Here is a 20,160-nt window from a genome sequence, read left to right on the forward strand (position 1 = left end):
GCATGCAAAACAACACCATTTTGCATTCGCTTCGTCGGAAAATTAACACGTCAGCGTTTTAGCCGGATTTTGGCCGGAGTGGCACTTAAATGATCTATTTCTCTCTGATTTTGACACTTGAGTGTTATTTTCGTAAGTTATGATACTTAAGTATTCATTTGTGTCAAGTTATGGCACTTGAAGCGATCTTTTGCCCAGGCAAGAGAACCAAATACTTATTTTTGGCCTCTTAAACTTAGAGATGAACTAGTTGACTGACTCATTATGTAATTATTTTATGGTTGATAAATCAACCACCGATAGATTTAGGATAGCCCTTTGAAAGTAAATATGGAACAATCTTTTCATCTGTTCTCATAAATTAACCAAGTTCGGCAGCAATACAATGTAGCAATTTTCAATAATGACAAAGGGAACAACCTCAGCTTCCAGTAGTTTGCATGTGCCACAACTCCACATTGAGCCAGGAAACAGTTAACATGCTCAAAAATCGACTAACTCTCTTCTTCAGTAAATAGAGTAAACTCAGGCATTTTGAAACCCCTCGAACATGATATAATATCCATCCAATCTTGGTACGGTTTCCTATAGGTGTTGGCAAAACACACTATATAATTACCATACCCTCAAAACAATGGCCCAATTATTGGTTGATTTTGGATTGGAGTCATGTGAGGAAACCTTATGACTTGTTGCATAGCATATTTTGGTTGTAATACTAGATTTGCATTTTGCTGAGGTACTTGATGGTATTGTTGCTGAGACCGAAAGAATTGTGGCTATGGGTGGACTATAAGTACTGGATTCATTTATGGATTGGGCATGTTCATTTGAGCATGAAGAAGAGATTACTGCAACATCTAAGGTTGAACATTCGGAGGCACCTAGGGCCATATATTTGGAATTTTTTGGCATTAAATGTCCCTAATTGAGGTGCTTGAGGTTGAATATTCAGGACTTCCATCCAAGGTTGAATGCTCATTTGTGACGGTTGGTCCTACCCCTAGCTGGAATCATTACCACTCCAAGAACCTCCACTGTGATTGTGAACGCACTTGCCTAAGGCATCAGAATGGGACCTGGCTTAGTTAGACCCATTCTTGAGGTATTCTCCAATAATGTATTTCGTTGAGTTGCTAGCGGCATGAGCGTTGCGAGATCACAATTAGCATTTGTAATGACATGCGCATTGATAGGCCTATCTGCTTGCACAGTTGCAAGAACTTCTCCTCTTTGAAGGATTCTCAAAGGGGGTTCAGTCGACGGGATTTTTCCTATATTACTTAATTACTTAATGTTATTTGTGAAGCTAATGACACAAGAACATACCTAGTCAAAACAGAGACCTTTCTAATTTGAGGCTGAACTAGGTTCGTTGGAACACTATGTTGCCCTTGCGCACACTTGTGATATGTGTTGATAATTAATGGTCTAACTACATCAATCATTTGTTTGATCATATAATTAGCAAATTCATTTTGAGTTTCTTCCATTGTTTGCCTCATAATAGCAAGAATGACCGGTGTAAGGTCCACTTGCCTTCTTTCTTCTACACGATGCCTTGAAACATCAGCACCTTCATGACTTCGTTTCGATGGTGTTGTGCTGATGATGACTTGGCTTGTGTATTGTTCTCAGCAGTTAGCATTTGCTCATTGGTTGTACTATTTAAGTTGATTCGGCTTTGGGTCCATGGTATAGCACTCTCTCGACTTAATACAATACATCCCACCGGGCATGCCAAAAACATGTTTCATCGATTTTGATCCCCGCGAAAATCTTTCACCGAATGTTGTGTTTTGGTTTTATTATAGGGGACTCGGGTTCTGTGTTCAACTTGGACAGAGGATGTCAAATGCAAAGATGAATTTTATTTATCAACTTATATATACAATCCTGACGATTGATATTTGGGTGACTCGAAGATTAACCACTCTAGGCACAAATTACACCAGAATCTAATCAATGATGTAATTTGGACACTAGTAGCTAGCTACTATGCTTCAAACTCAAATAATGCCGAAATTTGATCTATGACACATCTTGTTTTAGGTGTAAAGTTGGAATTCAATTAACAGCAATACACCTAGATAGAAAAAAAAAACACACACACAATGCTCAAATTTAATCAACGATGCTAGGCTTGTGAAACAATATCAGAATTCAATCGACGATGTTGGAGTGGATAGAGATGCATGTCGGAATTTAATCAACAATGGGAATCTAGAAAACTATAGCGAAAATGCAATAAAGTAAAAATAACATAAAAGTAATTGTTGTGTTGTTCGGGAGGTTCTCAATGGTAGGGCTGCGGTATTTATAGAGTGGATTGATTGTTCCTCAATCGGCCACTCTTTCTTGGACACTGCTCTTCACATTCTCCACATTTTCCACTTCTTTTTGATGACCTTGTCCTTTAATAATCGCTTCCTACTTTGTCGACAATGCCTACGTAACTTGTTCCTTGAGCAAATAACTGCTCCTTATTTTTATGCGCATTTCTCACAGCAATTATTGTCACTTGAGTTCTAATGTTAATTTCTCTTTATCTTTAAATCTAGTGCACTATCCATATAGCCCGACACGTGACAATTTTCCAAGCCATCGACTCTAGAGTTGGCTTCCAAAATCCCTTCGAGGCTCAACTTAAGTAACCTTCACAAAGCTATTTTACCCTTTAACTTCGCAAGTCAAACATAGCATTTCACCCAGTGATCTCTTGTGATCGACACGTGGTTTCGAAGGTAATTTTGGGTATCAACAAAAACAAAAGAGTATACAAGTTGTAGATATAAACACATCTCATCCAAAAAGACTAGATTTGTCACAATATCATAAAACAATCGGTAGCCAATCATCGGAACCATTGGTGATTGGCACACGCTAAGACTTTTCCCTCAAGAAATTACACCTTGCAATGCATGCCTAGATTTGACTTCCTTATCATCATCACCATACGGAGATGATGACAATGATAATAACATGTTGAACCACCATAAAATGAATGCATTTAAGAAACTTTCAAATCTATATACAGATCAAGAGAAAAAGACTTTCAGATTTACATATACAATAAAATCAAGAGATAAGAGTTTATGCCGAATGTCGAAGAAGTCATAGTTACACGTCTCGTGCATCTTGCGAGTTGGAAATGTGATAATGTTCTCACAAAATTTTTAGCTACTAGTAAATTTATCCACCGTGACAAGTGAAGAAAAGCAACAACAATGAGCAAAACAAATAAATAATAATCATAGATTAGATTGGGAGAGGAAAAATAAAGGAAATCAAGGCCTGGAAAAGGAAAGTATAGTGAAGCAGACCCTCAATTTCAAATTGGAATATGAGAGCCTACAAATGAAGTTTCTTTGAGGGAGGATTTTTTTGGAAGAGAGGGCGTTGCCAATAAAGAAATTAGGGCTTTCCCTTAACTCGTGAATTTATCAAGGAATTTTTTTTTTATCAATTCTACTTTATTCATATTCCAATTTTCACTTTTAAATTTTCGCTTTGTATCATTATAAGGCGTGAGAATTGAAACCCCCACATGAAAACTAAATCATCCTCACCACAACCCTTCTAAAAAAGTGAACATTCAAACTCTCCACCTCCATCTTCCCCTTCTCATGTGGAAAGAATAGCTACTAGATAAATTCCAATGATTGATTTATCAAGGATGTTAGGAGCAACTTATATCCTTGCAAGAGATTTGAAGAGGGCTTGTATGAATCCCGAGGTGGAACGCCCACCGAAGTTCATTTCGATTGCGGCAATATCACTCTTCACAATGCATTGAACCCTATTTCGCAACCCGACTTGAACTAGAGGACGCGCACCAACGAAGCTCATTTAATCAGCCCCCAATCGAATAGGGAAAGAAAACAGCTGTTTTGCCACATTTTCAAATATCGAAAACGGGGGATCGTGATTCATGGGGCAGACATACGTGCAAATTTGCACCGGTCAAAGTTGAGATCTAAAATCACACTTTTAGAAAAAGCAAGGAGATGTAATCGTCGCAAAATATTAGGGTGTGCCCACCCACCAAATTTGGTTTGGCCTTTTAATTCTATCAACGATTTTGTGGACGGCATTACACAAATCTTTTTCTTTCTTTTTCCTGTCTTTTTAGAGCATTTCGCGCGTCGCTAATGGAGTTCGTGTCGACGTGACTGGTTCATTGAGAATCGGACCCACTATGGTCTCTGAGCAGCCCCTTTCAATGTCTCCGAGCATGTGACTGGTCCACCAGAAATGATGGTCTGCACGAGCGAAAGATCAAGTTTCAATATAATGCATGGCAAATTGAGGCCGTATTACCTGTAAAAGCATCACCTTGTGGATCTGTGGCGTCAACTCTGAAATGTGCCCAGAATGCAATCATCCTTACTTTTTATTGGCACATTTCAGATGTCATGTTGGCTTGCAATCATCCTTACTTTTTCTGCACTGTACTTTTAGTTTCTAGTCTGGCATTGTTGATTAAATTTCAGTGTCTTTTTAGGCTATAGTTTTCAAATCCGCATTGATGATTAAAATTCATTGTGTATCTCTATCATAAGTGTTGCGTCATCAATTAAATTCCGATATAGCATTTTTGTGTTCTTAGAGCTTTATTGTCGATTAAATTTGTAGCATAATTTGGATAAAATATTCAAGAAACAAAAGGCACTCCACCTGTCGAGTATCATCAAGACCAAATATCACAGCATTTCAAAGAGTAATGTTGTTATCTAGGGGTGCACCACTAATGCTAGCCGGCTTGTTCCGACCTCTAAAAAATACCTCATCAAGGCTCTTCCTCAATAGGAGTTGATATGGTGTGCAAGCATTATCCTTAAAGATAATTTCGCCTCTTAAATTATAAAACTTAGTGCAATAGGCTCTTGCGGTTATCCTGTAGGATACAACAGATATTCTTCTTTATTCTACACTGAATTATAAAAGCAATGTGGGAACGACAAATCATATGGAAAACCCAGCAGAGAAAGGAAAGAAAATGGCAGGATTGAAAAGAATTTTCTTGTTGAGGTGTGTGGCATCATATTAGGTTCAGAGAAATAATTGGTTTGTAAATAAGAGAGAGTGGTTTTTCCTTCATCAATTCTTGCATCAAATAAAAAGTCATTACAAAACCGTTTTAAATTATTGGGGCTGAAAACCGTTATGAAAACCGCCACAAATTGACGGCGGTCATAACTTCTATCAACGATGTTTCAAAACCGTTGAAATAACCAACAGCTATTGCGTCACTGCTGCAGCCGCTTCTGCATCGGAGGCAACTGATTCTGCATCAAATTTTTATTTCTTTTGTATCAAATGCCGCTCGCGCAAATGATGTTGATGAGGAGGACGAAGATCTGAGTGGAACCAACACTGATGATTTGGGGGAGACTAGTTCTAAGAGAAGTCCAAAAATAGTTAGATCCGATCCAATGAGTGGGGTCACAAGGAGAATGTGGTTGAGTTGAGCATGAGATCTGTTATCTCGCGCCCAAATCACGAGTGCCGTGCAGAAGTAAAACAATATTGAATGGCAATAACACGTGGTGGCTGAGGAGTCGTTGTAAAGATAAGGAAGTTTAGTGGGTGGATGGATGTTAGCTGGATGCAATCTGAGAAGACTTTTGCCATTAAAAGAAGTGGAGAACCACGTAGCTTTGCCAGAAGCCTTAGAAATAGGCAAGCAAACGCTACCTGGCTCTGCCAAGGAGTACTTACCCATGTAAAAGTGCAACAAAGTTTGAACAAGTGTGTTAATTTCTTTTGGTCTATCTAAAAACTCAACAAAGCAGCTAAGTGTGCAAGTTTTGGCAAGTTGCGACTCCTTAAACATAACTTCCGCTTCACATTGTTCACCAAACACTTTTTTTTTTTTTTTTTTTTTTTTCTTTTTCTTTTTCTTTTTTCTTTCTTTAAAAAATGATTTTTAATTTATTTTCTTATTTTTCTTCCCTTTTCCTTTTCTTTTTCCTTGTCAATCGCTGAACCGGCCATAAGCCAACTCCAGCCTCCCTCGTCAGCCTGTGGCAAGGCAAGTGAGGCTTTGCCTTGCCCAAGGCTCAATTTGACAAGGGCGAGGCTCAAGCTCGTTGGCCTGGGCGGAGCTCGAGCTCCGCCGAGGTTGGCGAGTCATCGAATATGGTAATTCACATCTTCCTCGATCGTTGGGCAATCGGCTATTGTCAAGGCATGCGGCGGCAGAGGAAGGAGGAGAAGGAAGAAGGTCGAAGGAAAAGAAAAAGAAAGAAAAAATTAAAATTAAAATATCGATTTTTTTTAATTAAAAAAATTAAAAATTCAATTTTTTAAAAATATATAAAATTACAATTAAATTTGTTGTCATTTAAAAAATTAAAATTTAATATTTTTATTATTGTCCCCCAAGAAATCGAATTATATGACGAATAGTAGAAAATATTTTCCACTCCACTTTCAGATTTTAGTTGAACACTTGAAAATATAGTTATTTTCTTGAAAAAAATGCTTCCTAAAAATCATTTTTCAGAAATGTGATATTTTCTGCGAAATAAACTAATCCTCCATTGCGTTGCATATTTTATAACAATGTTAGTATGGATCGCACCTTTTAGAACAAAATCATCCTGAGTTCTTCTCTTCACCCTTTCATGCAACATAAACACCATTTCGTTTCAATAGTCAGCTGGGTTAACTTTAACTAACTTGTGGTCTCTTCTTCTCTTTTGTTTCTTATCTTCCAAAATCAAATGTAAGCATAAATACAATTTATGAAATATGAAGATCAATCGCCACGAATATTGTTAATAGAATATAAAAATAGGTTTGTAGACAACACCCCATTCACGGAATGGAGTCCTCCTTATAAGCTTAAGCAAGATTCTCGGGACCGTTTTTGATTGAATATGTTAAACTCCAACTCTAATGAAGATTCTTTTCTTGTTAGGAAGCATAAGAAAGCGGGCAAGTACAATCAAACAAAAATAAAATATGCCGACAATGACCAGTAGCCTTTCTTCGTTAATTAAAAATTGTGCCATCTCCTTCTCTTCTCGCGATTCTGTCTTAGACTTTCATATATCTCTGCTTTGCCAGTTCGAAAATATTGAGAAAGAATGCCGACTTCGAATATTAGCAACGCACGCCCATTGGATCCATGTGACCCTGGAATAAGCACAGCACACATTGACCTATATGTAAATGGGCTCACCCGCTAATTGGTAACTTCTGGACTGATTTCAGGGTAAAAACACCGGCTCTCCAATGCTAACTTGCGCAGCTTGAAGCGGCAGATTTTAGGTGAAACCAGATAAACATGTTCGACATTTGGATTGTGGGATGAACAGTAAGGTGTCCCTTAGGTTTCGACACTCCCTCGTTATTCTTTCTTTTTCATACTTTTATGATGTGATGAAAGGGCTCACACGTTGTTCCATTGGTGCGAACAGTTCCGGTTCAGTCCAAGAAGTTGACCGGAAGATAGGTAAGACATGTGATCGCAGCTTTCAGCTTTACGGGACGACCGTTTGGTTCATTATGATAGGGTAGGGCTATAAATAATAAACATAGATGGTCCAAAGTCTCTACTCTCCTTTTAGAAAAACAAGAAAAGAGACTCTCTTCGTTGTCGTCGCACACACCAAAAATGGTTTCGATAAGCACTCATGAGACATGGTCCTCCTTACTTTCAGCTTTCCTCATTGCCCAGTTGCTCTGCATTGCTCGAGCCGATGTCCATTTCTACGACTTCATCGTGAGTTCTTAATCCCCATTTCTCTGATTGTCGCTTCATGCACAAGAATGCGCTTCGGACTGAGTCATTTACCCCTTTTTTCTGGTTTTCTTTTCGCCATTTTTTTTCTCTTTCGGCGGTGGTGTGCAGTTGAAGGAGACGAACGTGACGAAGCTGTGCGAGACAAAGAGCATCATGACGGTGAATGACAGTTTCCCGGGGCCGACAATCAAAGTGCACAAAGGGGACACGGTGTACGTGAATGTTCATAACCAAGGCGATTACGGCGTCACGCTTCACTGGTAAGCGATTCTTCCTTTGCCTTCCTTCTTTTATAATCCAGTACTTTCGTGATTGGTTCATATTGATTAGCTTTCTTCTTTTTTAATTTTTTGTTCGTGGAAGTCCAAGTATATTTTTATCATGTCTGCACTTAATTAGTCAGCTATACTACATTATTTTCGGGTCAACGTTCGGGACACTCTAGTGGAAATCTACCGGGACTTAGAGTTAGTGGAGTTGTAGTCCATGAAAAGCTTCTCATTTCTTGCCCTCTTCAAGCTTTATTTTTTGCTTATCTGTACCTTAGGCTTCCTCTCCTCTCCTCCTCGTCTTTGAATATTCTCTAAGGATTTATTATCTCCTGAACTAGTACAGTAACTCTTAGCTCAAAGTAACCAGGTTTCTTTAAAATAATCGATAACTTTGTAAGATATTTATATGATAAATAACGTCTTTTAGAATTATAGTCGTCTCATAAAATTATTCGAAATTTGAACAGATTATTTATTTATTGTTGTCGATGGCGAACTGATTTTATCCCCCTTCCAATGCAAAGAGCCAAACACACGTCCACCTCTTTTCCCGTTTGTTTGATTTGTTTTCTCTATAAATAATTTCTCATTTTTTTTTTATCGTTTAGGGTTCTTTGTGTGTTTTCTTTTTTGACGAAAGAAAGTCAACTGAAGCATAATAAGTGCAAGCTACCTTGGAGATTGAGAGAGAAATGTAGGGCTCAGTGCCTCGTGGTGGTGCTTTAATGTTGTGAAATTCAACATGGCAACATCTTGGTTCTGACATCGAAAACCTACCAAAGAAACTACGTCCACGAATTTGTCCGTGATTATTTGATTGCACATCGTCCTTTTTCCGTGGAGGTCACATGTGTGTTCAACTCGTCAAACAAATCGCACCGCGTGTGGACACCAACCCGCCAGGTTAGGAATGACACCATGTTAATCTCATAAAATCGCAGGGCTCGAGGACGCTCGGAGATTGCATAATTAGTGCAGTCTCTTGGGTCCATCCTTGATTAGATCACATGGATAGGTGGGCGAAAACAGTCTTGAACCCTAAGGATGCGTGCAGTTTGAATGCATTCTTATGTCATGATGAGCCCGGACCTTAGCAAAGAATTTGTGCACTTTTGCATTTCATTGTCAAATTGTTTGGTGGTGAAATGACATTCTTTTGACTACAATATCGGGAAAACAGGCGGGCGGGATGATTCATTCGATCTGAGAGATGGGTTTACCATGTGGGTGAAAGACAAAAAGTCTTCCATCTACAATGGAGGCAAAGCTAAGGAATAATTTTATTAGTCCTTAAATATAAATATTTTGTCAATCAAAAATTAGTTGCAAGATCCAAGATTAATAACACCACCCTATGGTCTACTTAACGAGGGACGGGTTGCACGATAGACCTCATCTGAGTGGTGGAGCTATGACTAAAATTAGGTCTAACAAGACATCTTAGAATTACCCATTCGGATTTCCGACACGAGGTATCGGACTTCCAACGTCACTTGTTATTCTATGCTTTAAGTACGTGTAGAGCATCCCATAACTTTTCCTCGATGGTCAAGACATACCAAGCAAAAAAATCTCATGTTCGCCGGCTGCTCCGTCGAAAGTAGTGCGAATATGCTGAATGATTTGCTAAAACTAGCCCATTTGACAGGCTGATGGAGTATCAATTCAGTGGAAATGCTCCCCGGACTGCACAATGCAATGTGTACCTGAATATATAATCAGGCCTCATTAAGTAGTTCTTCCATACAACGAGACGTCACATTATCTTAATTAAATGGCTATATTTTACTGCAGGCATGGAGTAAAGCAGCCAAGGAACCCGTGGTCGGATGGACCAGAGTTCATCACCCAATGTGTGATAGGACCGGGAACAAACTTCACATATGAAGTAATATTCTCCGATGAGGAAGGAACTCTTTGGTGGCATGCTCACAGCGATTGGACACGAGCTACGGTTCATGGAGCTATCGTGATCTCACCAGAACCGGGAAAATCATATCCCTTCTCAGAGCCCAACGACGACAAGGTTATTGTGATCGGTACGCGAATTGATCCCCTACGTTCTACTTGCTCTATTGCTATAGTGATAGAAAAATAATAGAATAGCTATGTCATGAATAAAAATTGGATTTATAGTTAGCTAAACAATCGAACCTTATATTACAAAGAACATTTTGTAAATGATTTTGGGAGGTAAATAGGTACCTAAAAAATATTTGAACTAAGAACCTCCTATTATGATAGCATGTAAGATTTTATGATAGATAAAGGTATGATTTATTATTTCATTATGCTATCAATTGAAATACAAACTATAGTTATCTTAAAAAGTATTATTATCCTCTGGTTATAATATATATCTGGTTTTTTTTTCCGCCTTGGTGAATATTAAGACCATTCTTTTAGTGTGCTTAATTTAATATATAGCTTTGTTTTTGAGTATCGCTATCCTTTTGGCCAAATAAATAGCTGCTTGGTACATGGGGGACTTGAAGGAATTGGTGGACGAGGCAATGATGGATGCGAGCGACTTGCCCCATTCAGATGGTTACACCATAAACGGTGAGCTTGGGGATTTCTGCAATTGCTCCCAAGGTACTTCCACCAAACTTAACAAGTTATCTTTTAGATTACCTGCTAAATATATATTTACCATAAAGTATTGCGATTTTCAGATAATTGATTGCACGTAACAGAAAAAAGAAATGGTACATTGAAAACTACAGGCCTTTTTTTTTTATGTAATCTCTTGACAAGTGTTTTGTTAGTAATGTGTTTTTAAGGTATCTTAGTTTTAGTGCATTCAAGTTAGAGCTTTGATTGGGTTACCTATAGTAATAAAAAAAATGTGACATATCGAGTTAGATTGATACAAGATTGTTAGGAGGCAAGAACCTTCGATACCTAGGTGAGATATGAAGCCAACTGCCAAGCCAACGAAGAACAACCATAATAACGCAACGGAGGTTATAAAAAGAGGATTTAAAAAACATGGCAGTACCGAGATTTACATGGAAAGGCTTTCTATGTGAAAATGGAAAAAATAAACTACGAGTAACGGAGTCCACTAACCGACCTCAATCAAGAGTAAAGGATTCTAATCACATCCAAAACTACAAACACACAAGCTTCCCCTTCTACAAGAATTACACCCTAAACTCCAAATTACAAAGCATGAGCTATCACTCCCTAAGAGCAAACACAACGTACTTGAAGCTTGAGCAACCTTATAAAAAAAACCCTAACCTAACCCCTCCTTATCTTCAATTTGAATGTGATGCAACTTTGGAAGTATAAAAAACCCTAACCCCTCCTTATCTCTTTTCACTCTCGCGCTCTCTCTCACATGTCTCCTCTAGTCTTCGCAATCACATCCAAAACTACAAACACACAAGCTTCCCCTTCTACAAGAATTACACCCTATACTCCAAATTACAAAGCATGAGCTATCACTCCCTAAGAGCAAACACAACGTACTTAAGCTTGATGCTCACGGGTCTAAGCCGAATTACCAAGCACATACACTTTCTTAGCCCAACACAGAAGCTATTAGGAAAAGAATAACTTGAGTGATGAAATTAACTCAAAATTGGAGGAAAAATTAACTGAATAGTCCTAAACTTATTGCAATTTTTCCAATTCGGTCATAAATTTTCTTTTTCCAGTTCAGTCCTAAAACTTTTGCAATTATGTCAGTTCAATCCATTTATGTGGACAATTTTTTTAATAATAATTTATTTTATTCGAATTTGTATTAATTTTTTCTTTCTTTTTTTTCTCCTTCTTCCTCCTTCCTCCTTATGACTCGGCTAGAAGCGAGTGCTGGTGAGGCTCGTGCTCACCATCCACTAGCAAGGGTAGCCTCACCATCACTAGTTGGGGCTCATCAAGGCCAAAAATTTTGTGAGGTCTTGGCCTTCAACCTTGCAACCTTTGGCAAAATTAGGCATTGCCCATGGCTGATGAGGCTTGACCCTCTCCAAATTTGGCGAGGTCGATAATTGCCTAGCCACTACCAAGCTTCCTTACGAGGTCGATAATTGCCTAGCCACTACCAAGCTTCCTTAAGGTCAACAAGGTCTCTTGCTAGCCCTACCTCTAGCTGATCGCTAGCACCAAGTTAGCGATCAACTAGAGGAAGGAGAAGGAAGTGAAGAAAAAAAAGAAAGAGAAAGAAAAAAATTAATAAAAATTTGAAAAAACAAAATGTTATTAAAATATTGTTCATGTTAGCATTGGTCAGACAACTAGTGTCCACATAAGCACCAATAGGTCAAAATTGGCGGACTTGACTAAATTGACACAATTACAAAAAGTTTAGGACTAAATGGCCAAAAGAAAAAACTGTTTAAGACTAAATTGGAAAAATTGTAATAAATTTAGAAATATTTTCCCTAAAAATGGATAGTCAAATTGAGAGGTTGGGACACCTGGAGTGTCAAAACTTGGTACGGAGTGACATTTATTTGCCAAAACTTTGGAAATGTACACTTAAGTGCCAAAATCGGAGTAAAATGGATCACTTAAGTGCCATTTCACCAAAATCCGCCAATTTGCGACGTGGCAATTTTCCAAAGGTGAGTGCAAAACGGCGTCATTTTGCACACCGACGTGGCGAGAAAATACATAAACGATGTCATTTTTGTGTCGATGTGTAAATAATTAATATAAAAATTAATTAAATTTAATTTAAACTTAAATTTATTTAAAATATTCTTTAAAAAACTTTATAAAAAAAAAAAAAAAAAAGGGCGAGAGGGCCGAAGGAGGCGACTAAGGACGAGCTCTTGCTACCGCCGCCGCGGGAAGGGCCAATGACGGAGGGGGGAGGGTCAGACGGGGTGGCCGACCCTTAGCCAACCGGCGGCGGAGGGGGGAGGGTCGATCGGGGGGTCCGACCAGCGATGAGGGTTGTGAGCCCTTGCCGAATCTAGGCCAGGACCGCGACCCTCGCCCCAAATCTAGGCGAGGGCCCAAGCCCTCATCGCCTCCCTAACGTCGCTAGAAAGGGCCGGCAACCAGGGGGGGGAGCATCGGTCGAGGTCGCTCGGCCCTGGCCAAGGGCCGGAGACACCCCCGGCCGTGGCAAGCGCCCGCAAGCCCTTGCCAGCCCCTAGCGAACCAACGATGAGCGTCGCCGGCCCCTAGCTAGGGCTCGGTGACCCCGGCTGATGCTCCCCCCACTGTCGTCGGCCCTTCCCAGTGATGACGAGGGCTCGAGCTCTCGCTTAGATCTGGGGTGAGGGTCGCGACCCCCTCGCTCGATCCGGCAAGGGCTCACGGCCCTCGCCACCGGCCAACCGGGGCGGCCACCCCAACCGACCCTCCCCCTCCATCAACAACGAGGAGGCGACGGCAAAGGCTCGGCCCTCGCCCGCCTCCTTTCGCCCCCACCTTTTTTAAAGTTTTTTTATTTTTAGAATATTTTAAATAAATTTAATTTAATTAATTTTTATATTAATTATTTACACTTTTTTTTAAGAATATTTTAGCTTGTAGTTTAATTTTTATTTTGCAGACGACATCATTTCGGGTGATTTTGAGCCGAGTCAGCTCTTCGGCAAGCCACGTAGGCAAGTAAAAATAATAAAATATTGTCATGTAAGATTTCCGGCAATGTTTGCTGGAGGTAGCACTTAAGTATCTCACTTTTTAAAGAAAATGACACTTAAATGTATATTTTCAAAGTTTTGGCACTTAAGTATCCCATCGTGTCAAGTTTTAGCATTTGGGCTGTACTTCAGCCGTCAAATTGAATATTAAGCATTTGATAAGAAGGTGTCACATAATAAATCAATTATGTAGACTCGCTTTTGCTAATTATGTAACCTGTCTTTTCTATGTGAGTGTACAAGTCTCATGCAATTGATAAAATTGGGGTTAATGTTGTTCCCCCATCGTTATGTGCGCAAAATATACATATAAACTTCTTTTGACATAGAGTTGACAAAACAAATTTAATTTTTGCATAAAAAGGAATAATGCGTGGACATTATTTTCATAAAGGTTCATCGAAATTTTCGGTGCAGAAACAACGCATCACTGGTACGTTGATTATGGAAAGACGTATCTTCTTCGAATAATCAACGCAGTCATGAACGCTGAACTCTTCTTCGCCATCGCTGGCCACAACCTGACTGTTGTCGGGATGGACGGAGGATATATTAAGCCGATTGCCACGACTTACATCATGATAAGCCCGGGACAGACCATGGACGTGCTGCTCACGGCTAACCAATCTCTCGGAAGGTACTACATCGCCACGAGGCAATACTCTAGCGAAGACGCCGAGGTCACTGGATTCGACCATAGCATCGGATCGGCCATCTTGCAGTATAGAGGGAACTATAGCTTGTCATCACAACCGGTCTTTCCGAACGCCACACTCCCACTCTATTTGGACTATGGAGCGGCGCTGAGATTTACGAATCAGCTGAGAAGCTTGGCAAGTGAGGATCATCCGGTTGATGTTCCTCGAGATATAAGCACGAGGATGTTCATAACTGTGTCCATGGGCGAGATCCTTTGTCCCAATAGCTCTTGCACTTCGGTGAGTGGCAACAAGCTTGGCTCAAGCTTGAACAACGTAAGTTGGGTCAACCCATCCCTGGATGTGCTATCGGCCTACTATAGGTAACGTCATCCCCTCTCTCTCTCTCTCTCTCTCTCTCTCTCTCTCTCTCTCTCTCTCGATCCCTCGATACCTCGATCCATCTCTAGATTGAACCCTCGATACTAATGTACATGTCGCAACACCCGCCCTGCCACCTGGGGTCAGGCAAATCTAGTTTGTGTATAATGACTAGTAGGTGAATGCACATGGAATTCTCATTAATGGGTTTCTTTTTATTGTGCAGAAATCTTAGTGGGACTTATACAACGGATTTCCCGGATTGGCCTCCTTCCATGTACAATTTCACGGGAGATGATTTGCCGGATAGTGTCGACATGACGTATCAAGGGACCAAAGTAAAAGTGCTGAATTACAATGAGACGGTAGAAATCGTTTTCCAAGGTACGAACGTGTTGAAAGGCTCCGTCAACCATCCCATGCACATGCACGGTCACAGCTTCTACGTCGTCGGGATCGGTTACGGGAACTTTGACAACGAGACGGATCCCGGCACGTACAACTTGGTCGACCCGCCCTATGTGAATACATTTGGGGTCCCTAAAAACGGTTGGCTGGCGATCAGATTTACTGCTAACAATCCCGGTGCGTACCTCCTTTTTAATTTCAATACCCGTACAGGACACTTATGCATCATCAGTTAACGTTAATCCTACGGTTGGATTGGACAGGCGTGTGGTTTTGGCACTGTCATCTGGACCGGCACATGAGCTGGGGCATGGACACGGCCTTCATAGTGAAGGACGGAGGGACTGCAGAGACAAGCATCCGTCCGCCGCCTGCCTACATGCCGTCATGCATGGACATGGGATCTCCTGGCATATCGATGCAAACATCAAGCATCGATCAGGTGGAAATGCAGCAGCTATGATATCGCTTCGTTCCATTACACTTATTCTCAGGATTACCGAGGATCACATCTTGAGGGCTTCATCAATTGATGGTCAAATTTTGGGAACGATGGATTTTGCTCATATTTTTAGCATTTTCCTCCTATATTTACTCACAAACTATACCATTCTTATCATTCCTCTTTTAATTAACAATCCTCTCGACTCGTAAAGAATTATTGTGGGCATTTGTTGACCTTGTTATTGACGAAGCGAATGCCAATCGAGAAAGGAGCTCCGCTGGATCAAGAGTTCGATTAGTTGAAGATATCTACCCAAGTGTCCTTCAGCCTTTGTTCATCCGTCTTGCCCGACGCCGGATGGGGCCCCGAAATTTTGCTTACGCGAACTATTTGAAAAGGGTCTTGTTTCAAATGATTTTTTATTCATTGAAGAAGATGAATTCCCCCATGAACTCGTTTTGAAGTGGCTTAATTGGATGAATAAAACCCCGTGTGATAGAAAAATCAAGGATAACCTAAAATTTGGAGGGCAAAAGCTCGAATATTCTTCCGCAAGTTCTAAACCTTGACGACGACGGTGTTGATACGAACTCGGCCCAAATGCTCGTTTCTTTTAAGCCCGAGATCTAGTAAAGAATCGATTGACTCGGGTGTTCCTCATGTTTTGAATTTTCTTCTGGGCCATAGGCCGAATCAAGTATTTTTCTCTTCTTCCTCGCCCCGACATCAACCCAAAAAATAAAATAAAGAAACTCGTTATGTCAGTTACCCTTCTAATCTATAATTATTATTCTCAATTTTTTTATTTGATTTCAAACCCCCTACCCATAATTTGCAAATTGTCAATTTCTTTCCCAAATTGTCCCCGCCCAAAAAGAAAAAATCAAATCTTTATTTTCGTCCAACTAGCTTCGGTGGAGTTGCCAAACAAGTATCGGTTTATTGGAATTGATTGGAAAAGAGGTGAAATCGGCCACTCTTTCATTCATGTATTTGATCTCGACAAAGGTAAATGAGTCGATGTCCATTTGCCGGGCCATCAGCCTAAACTTGAGGCAGCAATAAACACTAATAAAATTTCGTAAGAAAATAGCCAGAGAAATCTATGAAGATCTAGTTGGGTCTCAAGAAGAAAATCAATATTTTATTAGCAATCTCAAGCTTCTTGTTGGACGTAGTACCAGTTTATCCGATGCAAAGTGAAGAACCTTATCAGGGATAAGGTTTTGACATGCTGCAAAGTCATCTTGAAAGAGAGATGTGCCTTTGGAATTATGAACACTAACGGTGCATGGATGTATCCTCAGCAATTGTTCAAATTTTAAAATAAAAGAAGGTGTACTTGCTCTTTTTCTTCTTTTGAGCTTGACCATCATTCCCCCCTTCTCCCCTCTCTCTCTCTCAAGACCCACCCGACAAGCTCAAACTCAACAATGCCTCTCTGCCACGCATGCTGCCTACGACTGTACAAAGGGCGTTGCGACCGTCACCAACCTAACTTGTAATGTAATAGCTTCTATTGTGACTAGATGTAATGTAAGTAAATCTGGTGAGGGCAAGGCCCTCACTAGCAGATGGATACAATAGGCATCGCGATGCCAAGAGCTTTGTTTGGTCAATGGCCATATTGATGAAGAAAAAAAAAATATATATTTGTAAAAAATTTCCACATAATCAAAGGCCATGCCACATAAGACGATTAATGTCTACATCAACAATTTCCTAAAGTAATAAATTATTAAAATGTTTGAGATTAAATTTTCCAAATAGAAAAATTCAGATTTGAATTGGTATACAATATAATATGTTTATGACTTTTTTGGTTATATTTGTCAATAATTTGAGTGTGTGAATTAGGGATGGGCTGCTTTGACCAAGGAGATATCCATTAAGGATTTGTTTTTAGTTTAGGAACCCGTCAGTCTTTAGAAGGAACCGTTCCAAAGGTCTCACTTCTTACAAAAGCTTTCCTCGTAAGGAGATGTTAGGACTTGGCTGTCTTGAATTAAAGGGACCACACTTGAAATGAGGTGCCAAATACTTTGTATCCGTACACAATATCAGGTACATATCCTGCTCCTCATTGAAATAAACAGTAATAAATATTGGTGTCTTCTTATGGCTTTCTTTACTAAATTCTTTCTTTCTTTCTTCAAAAAGCTGAAATAGCTCGTACATGATAAGATTGAAGAATCTTCACTTATGGACCACAAAAGTTAGATGTCTCGTGAAGGGGTCACTGGAAGCTGATAAGTCATACATTATGTCCTTGCACAATGACAAAACATTAAGGCCTTGTTTGGCAACACCCAAAACAGTGACTAATTCCGATTTTTGTTCTCGAATCCGGTTGGGACGAGAATCGCGTTTGGTAAAAATTTTGTTAGAAATCGCTTTTGGAGTAGATTTGAGAATCAAAAAAAATTTGATTCTATGTCCGAGAATAAAAAAATTTGATTCTACGTCCGAGAATCAAAAAAAGAATCAACACAATAAAACTCTTCTTCTTTCCTTCCGCCATCACGCGACCGTCGCTCGCCGCCGCCCGCCGCCGCTCACCACCGCCGGTCGCCTGCTGCCCGCCGCCGGCCGCCGGTCCGGCGAGCTCGCCGGAGGCTCGCCTGGCCAGGGCGAGGTCCGGCGAGCTCGTCGGAGGCTCGCCCAGCCACTGGCGAGCCTCGCCGGGCCGGGCGAGGCCCGCCCGGCCACCGGCCGAGCTCGCCTAGCTCGACCAGGTGGCCGGGCGGGCCTCGCCCGCCCGGCGAGGCCCGCCCGTCCACGGCGAGGCGAGGCCCGCCTAGCCACCGCCGGCTCGCCTAGCTCGACCGAGGCGGGCCTCGCCCGGCTCCTGGCGAGCCTCGCCCGGCCCGCAAGGCCCGCATCCACCGGCGACGCTCGGCCTCGCCGGATGGCGAGGCCGAGCCTCGCGGGCCGGGCGAGCCGAGCCTCGGCGGGCCGGGCGAGGCCGAGCCTCGGGCGGCGAGGCCGAGCCTCGGCGGGGCCGGGCGAGGCCGCCGGCGACGCTCGGCCGACGAGGGCCGGCCCTCACCGGGGCCGGCGACGCTCTAGTGAGGTCGCCGGCCCTCGTCCCGGCCGATCGCCGGCCCGGCGACCGCCACAAGAAGAAAAGAAAAATATGAGAAAAAGGAAAAATGAAAAGAAAAATGAAAAAGAAAAGGAAAAAAGGAAAAAATGAAAAGAAAAATGAAAAAGAAAAGGAAAAAGGAAAAAGGTAAAACAAAAAAAGAAAAAAAGTAGAAAAAATTATTTAAAAATAAAAAAAATAATTTGGAACAGAGAATCAATGGATACGTTATCAAACGCAATTCTATTCCCGAATAAAAAAGTTTAGACGATTCCAAACACGTTAACTTTTACTCGGAATCGGTTCTAATGTAATCAAAAATAATCATTTCTTTGTCGAGAATCGGTTCCCGGGAATGAATCGCCTAAACGCGCCCTAACTGTCATAGTACTTTGTACGAGGGGCACAAGCAACAGTGACACGACGCGCAATTATTGAACAGTGTCATGGTTTTTTGTTACCCCCTCGAGTTCTGCACGTTGGCCTTAAGTCACATCCATGCTTTTTGTGAATTTATTGAGCAAGCTGGAGGCAAACCAAGATGGAGTTAGATTGGTCTTGTACGGTATTATTATTCAGTATTCTCAGCTTATTATTCAAGAAATTAAGAAAATTATTCAGTATTCTCTTTAGGAATTTTTGTGCTAGTTTCGATTCATCGAAAGGAAAATTCGATGTGGCGATTGGGTTGCTAGCCGAGCACAAAAGGCAACACGTTGATTTGTGTCCGTCCTCCTTGCCTTCATTTTTGCTTGAAGATATTAAGTCTAATCCTCCTTGAGATTTGCAGGTTGAAAAAACCTTTGTTTCGTGAGATGAAGTCAAATTTTCATGGTGCGCTAAACTATTTAAATCTTCGGTAGATTAATAACCATCATTCCTTAAAAAGCGATAAGAGGCGACAACGTACAGGACGATCAGTGAAACCTGTCTTTAATTCTTAGGGTTCTTCTCATTTCGTATTGTGTCCAGTTGTTTGATTCTGTGAAGGATGGGAGGCATTTGCGTTTTATGCTAGATTGAGAAAACAATTATTTTCACTAGAAAGTGAAAATTATTATGATTTTTGGCCTACAGAGATTAATCTGCAGTTATCGTGATGTCTTCTATTCACATATTAATTACTCAGATTTGCTTATGCACTCTTGCACTGGAGATTGCCATTAGACTGGCTAGACATCGGTGTTTTTCTGATCAAAGGAAATTGGCATAATCTTCGCAAAGGCATAGGACAAGTAACACATGATATCTAAGCACTAGATTTAGATGTCATGGCTTCCACGACTGATAGTACTTTAAGTTAATGTGAATCTAATTGCTCTAAATATACACACACGTGAGATAAAAATTATTAAGATATACATATAAGATGTTAAGTGAAAGACCCACATCAAGGATGTAGTGTAATGCTGAGCAATTAATATATTATGATCAGTCTATCATTCATTGATCAAATTTTTAAGTGAAGACGAATCTAACAAATACGTGGATGGTTTTGGATAGGGAACTTTGATCGTGCATCTTCATCGTAAATAAAACAAACATCATTGCATGGGGCATGCTTTT

The 20,160-nt window shown here is 40.7% G+C and overlaps 1 protein-coding gene across 1 annotated transcript; it reads left to right on the forward strand.

The window, feature by feature from the left end:
- Nucleotides 1-7,583: 7,583 nt before the first annotated feature.
- On the forward strand, nucleotides 7,584-15,868 carry LOC104450805 (laccase-15). Its single transcript, XM_010065505.2, has 7 exons — nucleotides 7,584-7,732; nucleotides 7,862-8,013; nucleotides 9,820-10,064; nucleotides 10,495-10,620; nucleotides 14,055-14,658; nucleotides 14,883-15,241; nucleotides 15,328-15,868. The coding sequence occupies exons 1-7, from the start codon at nucleotides 7,625-7,627 to the stop codon at nucleotides 15,525-15,527; spliced, it is 1,794 nt and encodes a 597-aa protein (XP_010063807.1). The 5' UTR covers nucleotides 7,584-7,624; the 3' UTR covers nucleotides 15,528-15,868.
- The last annotated feature ends 4,292 nt before the right edge of the window (nucleotides 15,869-20,160 follow it).

Source organism: Eucalyptus grandis, chromosome 6, assembly GCF_016545825.1.
Source record: "Eucalyptus grandis isolate ANBG69807.140 chromosome 6, ASM1654582v1, whole genome shotgun sequence".
NCBI classification, from domain to species: Eukaryota; Viridiplantae; Streptophyta; class Magnoliopsida; order Myrtales; family Myrtaceae; genus Eucalyptus; species Eucalyptus grandis.

What these genes read in the sequence shown, in the direction of transcription:
- LOC104450805 (XM_010065505.2), top strand. Translation starts at nt 7,625, where the DNA reads ATGGTTTCGATAAGCACTCATGAGACATGGTCCTCCTTACTTTCAGCT. An exon ending in TACGGCGTCACGCTTCACTG is followed by an intron (nt 8,014 to 9,819) that starts GTAAGCGATTCT and finishes ATTTTACTGCAG; the next exon opens with GCATGGAGTAAAGCAGCCAA. An exon ending in TTTCTGCAATTGCTCCCAAG is followed by an intron (nt 10,621 to 14,054) that starts GTACTTCCACCA and finishes TTTTCGGTGCAG; the next exon opens with AAACAACGCATCACTGGTAC.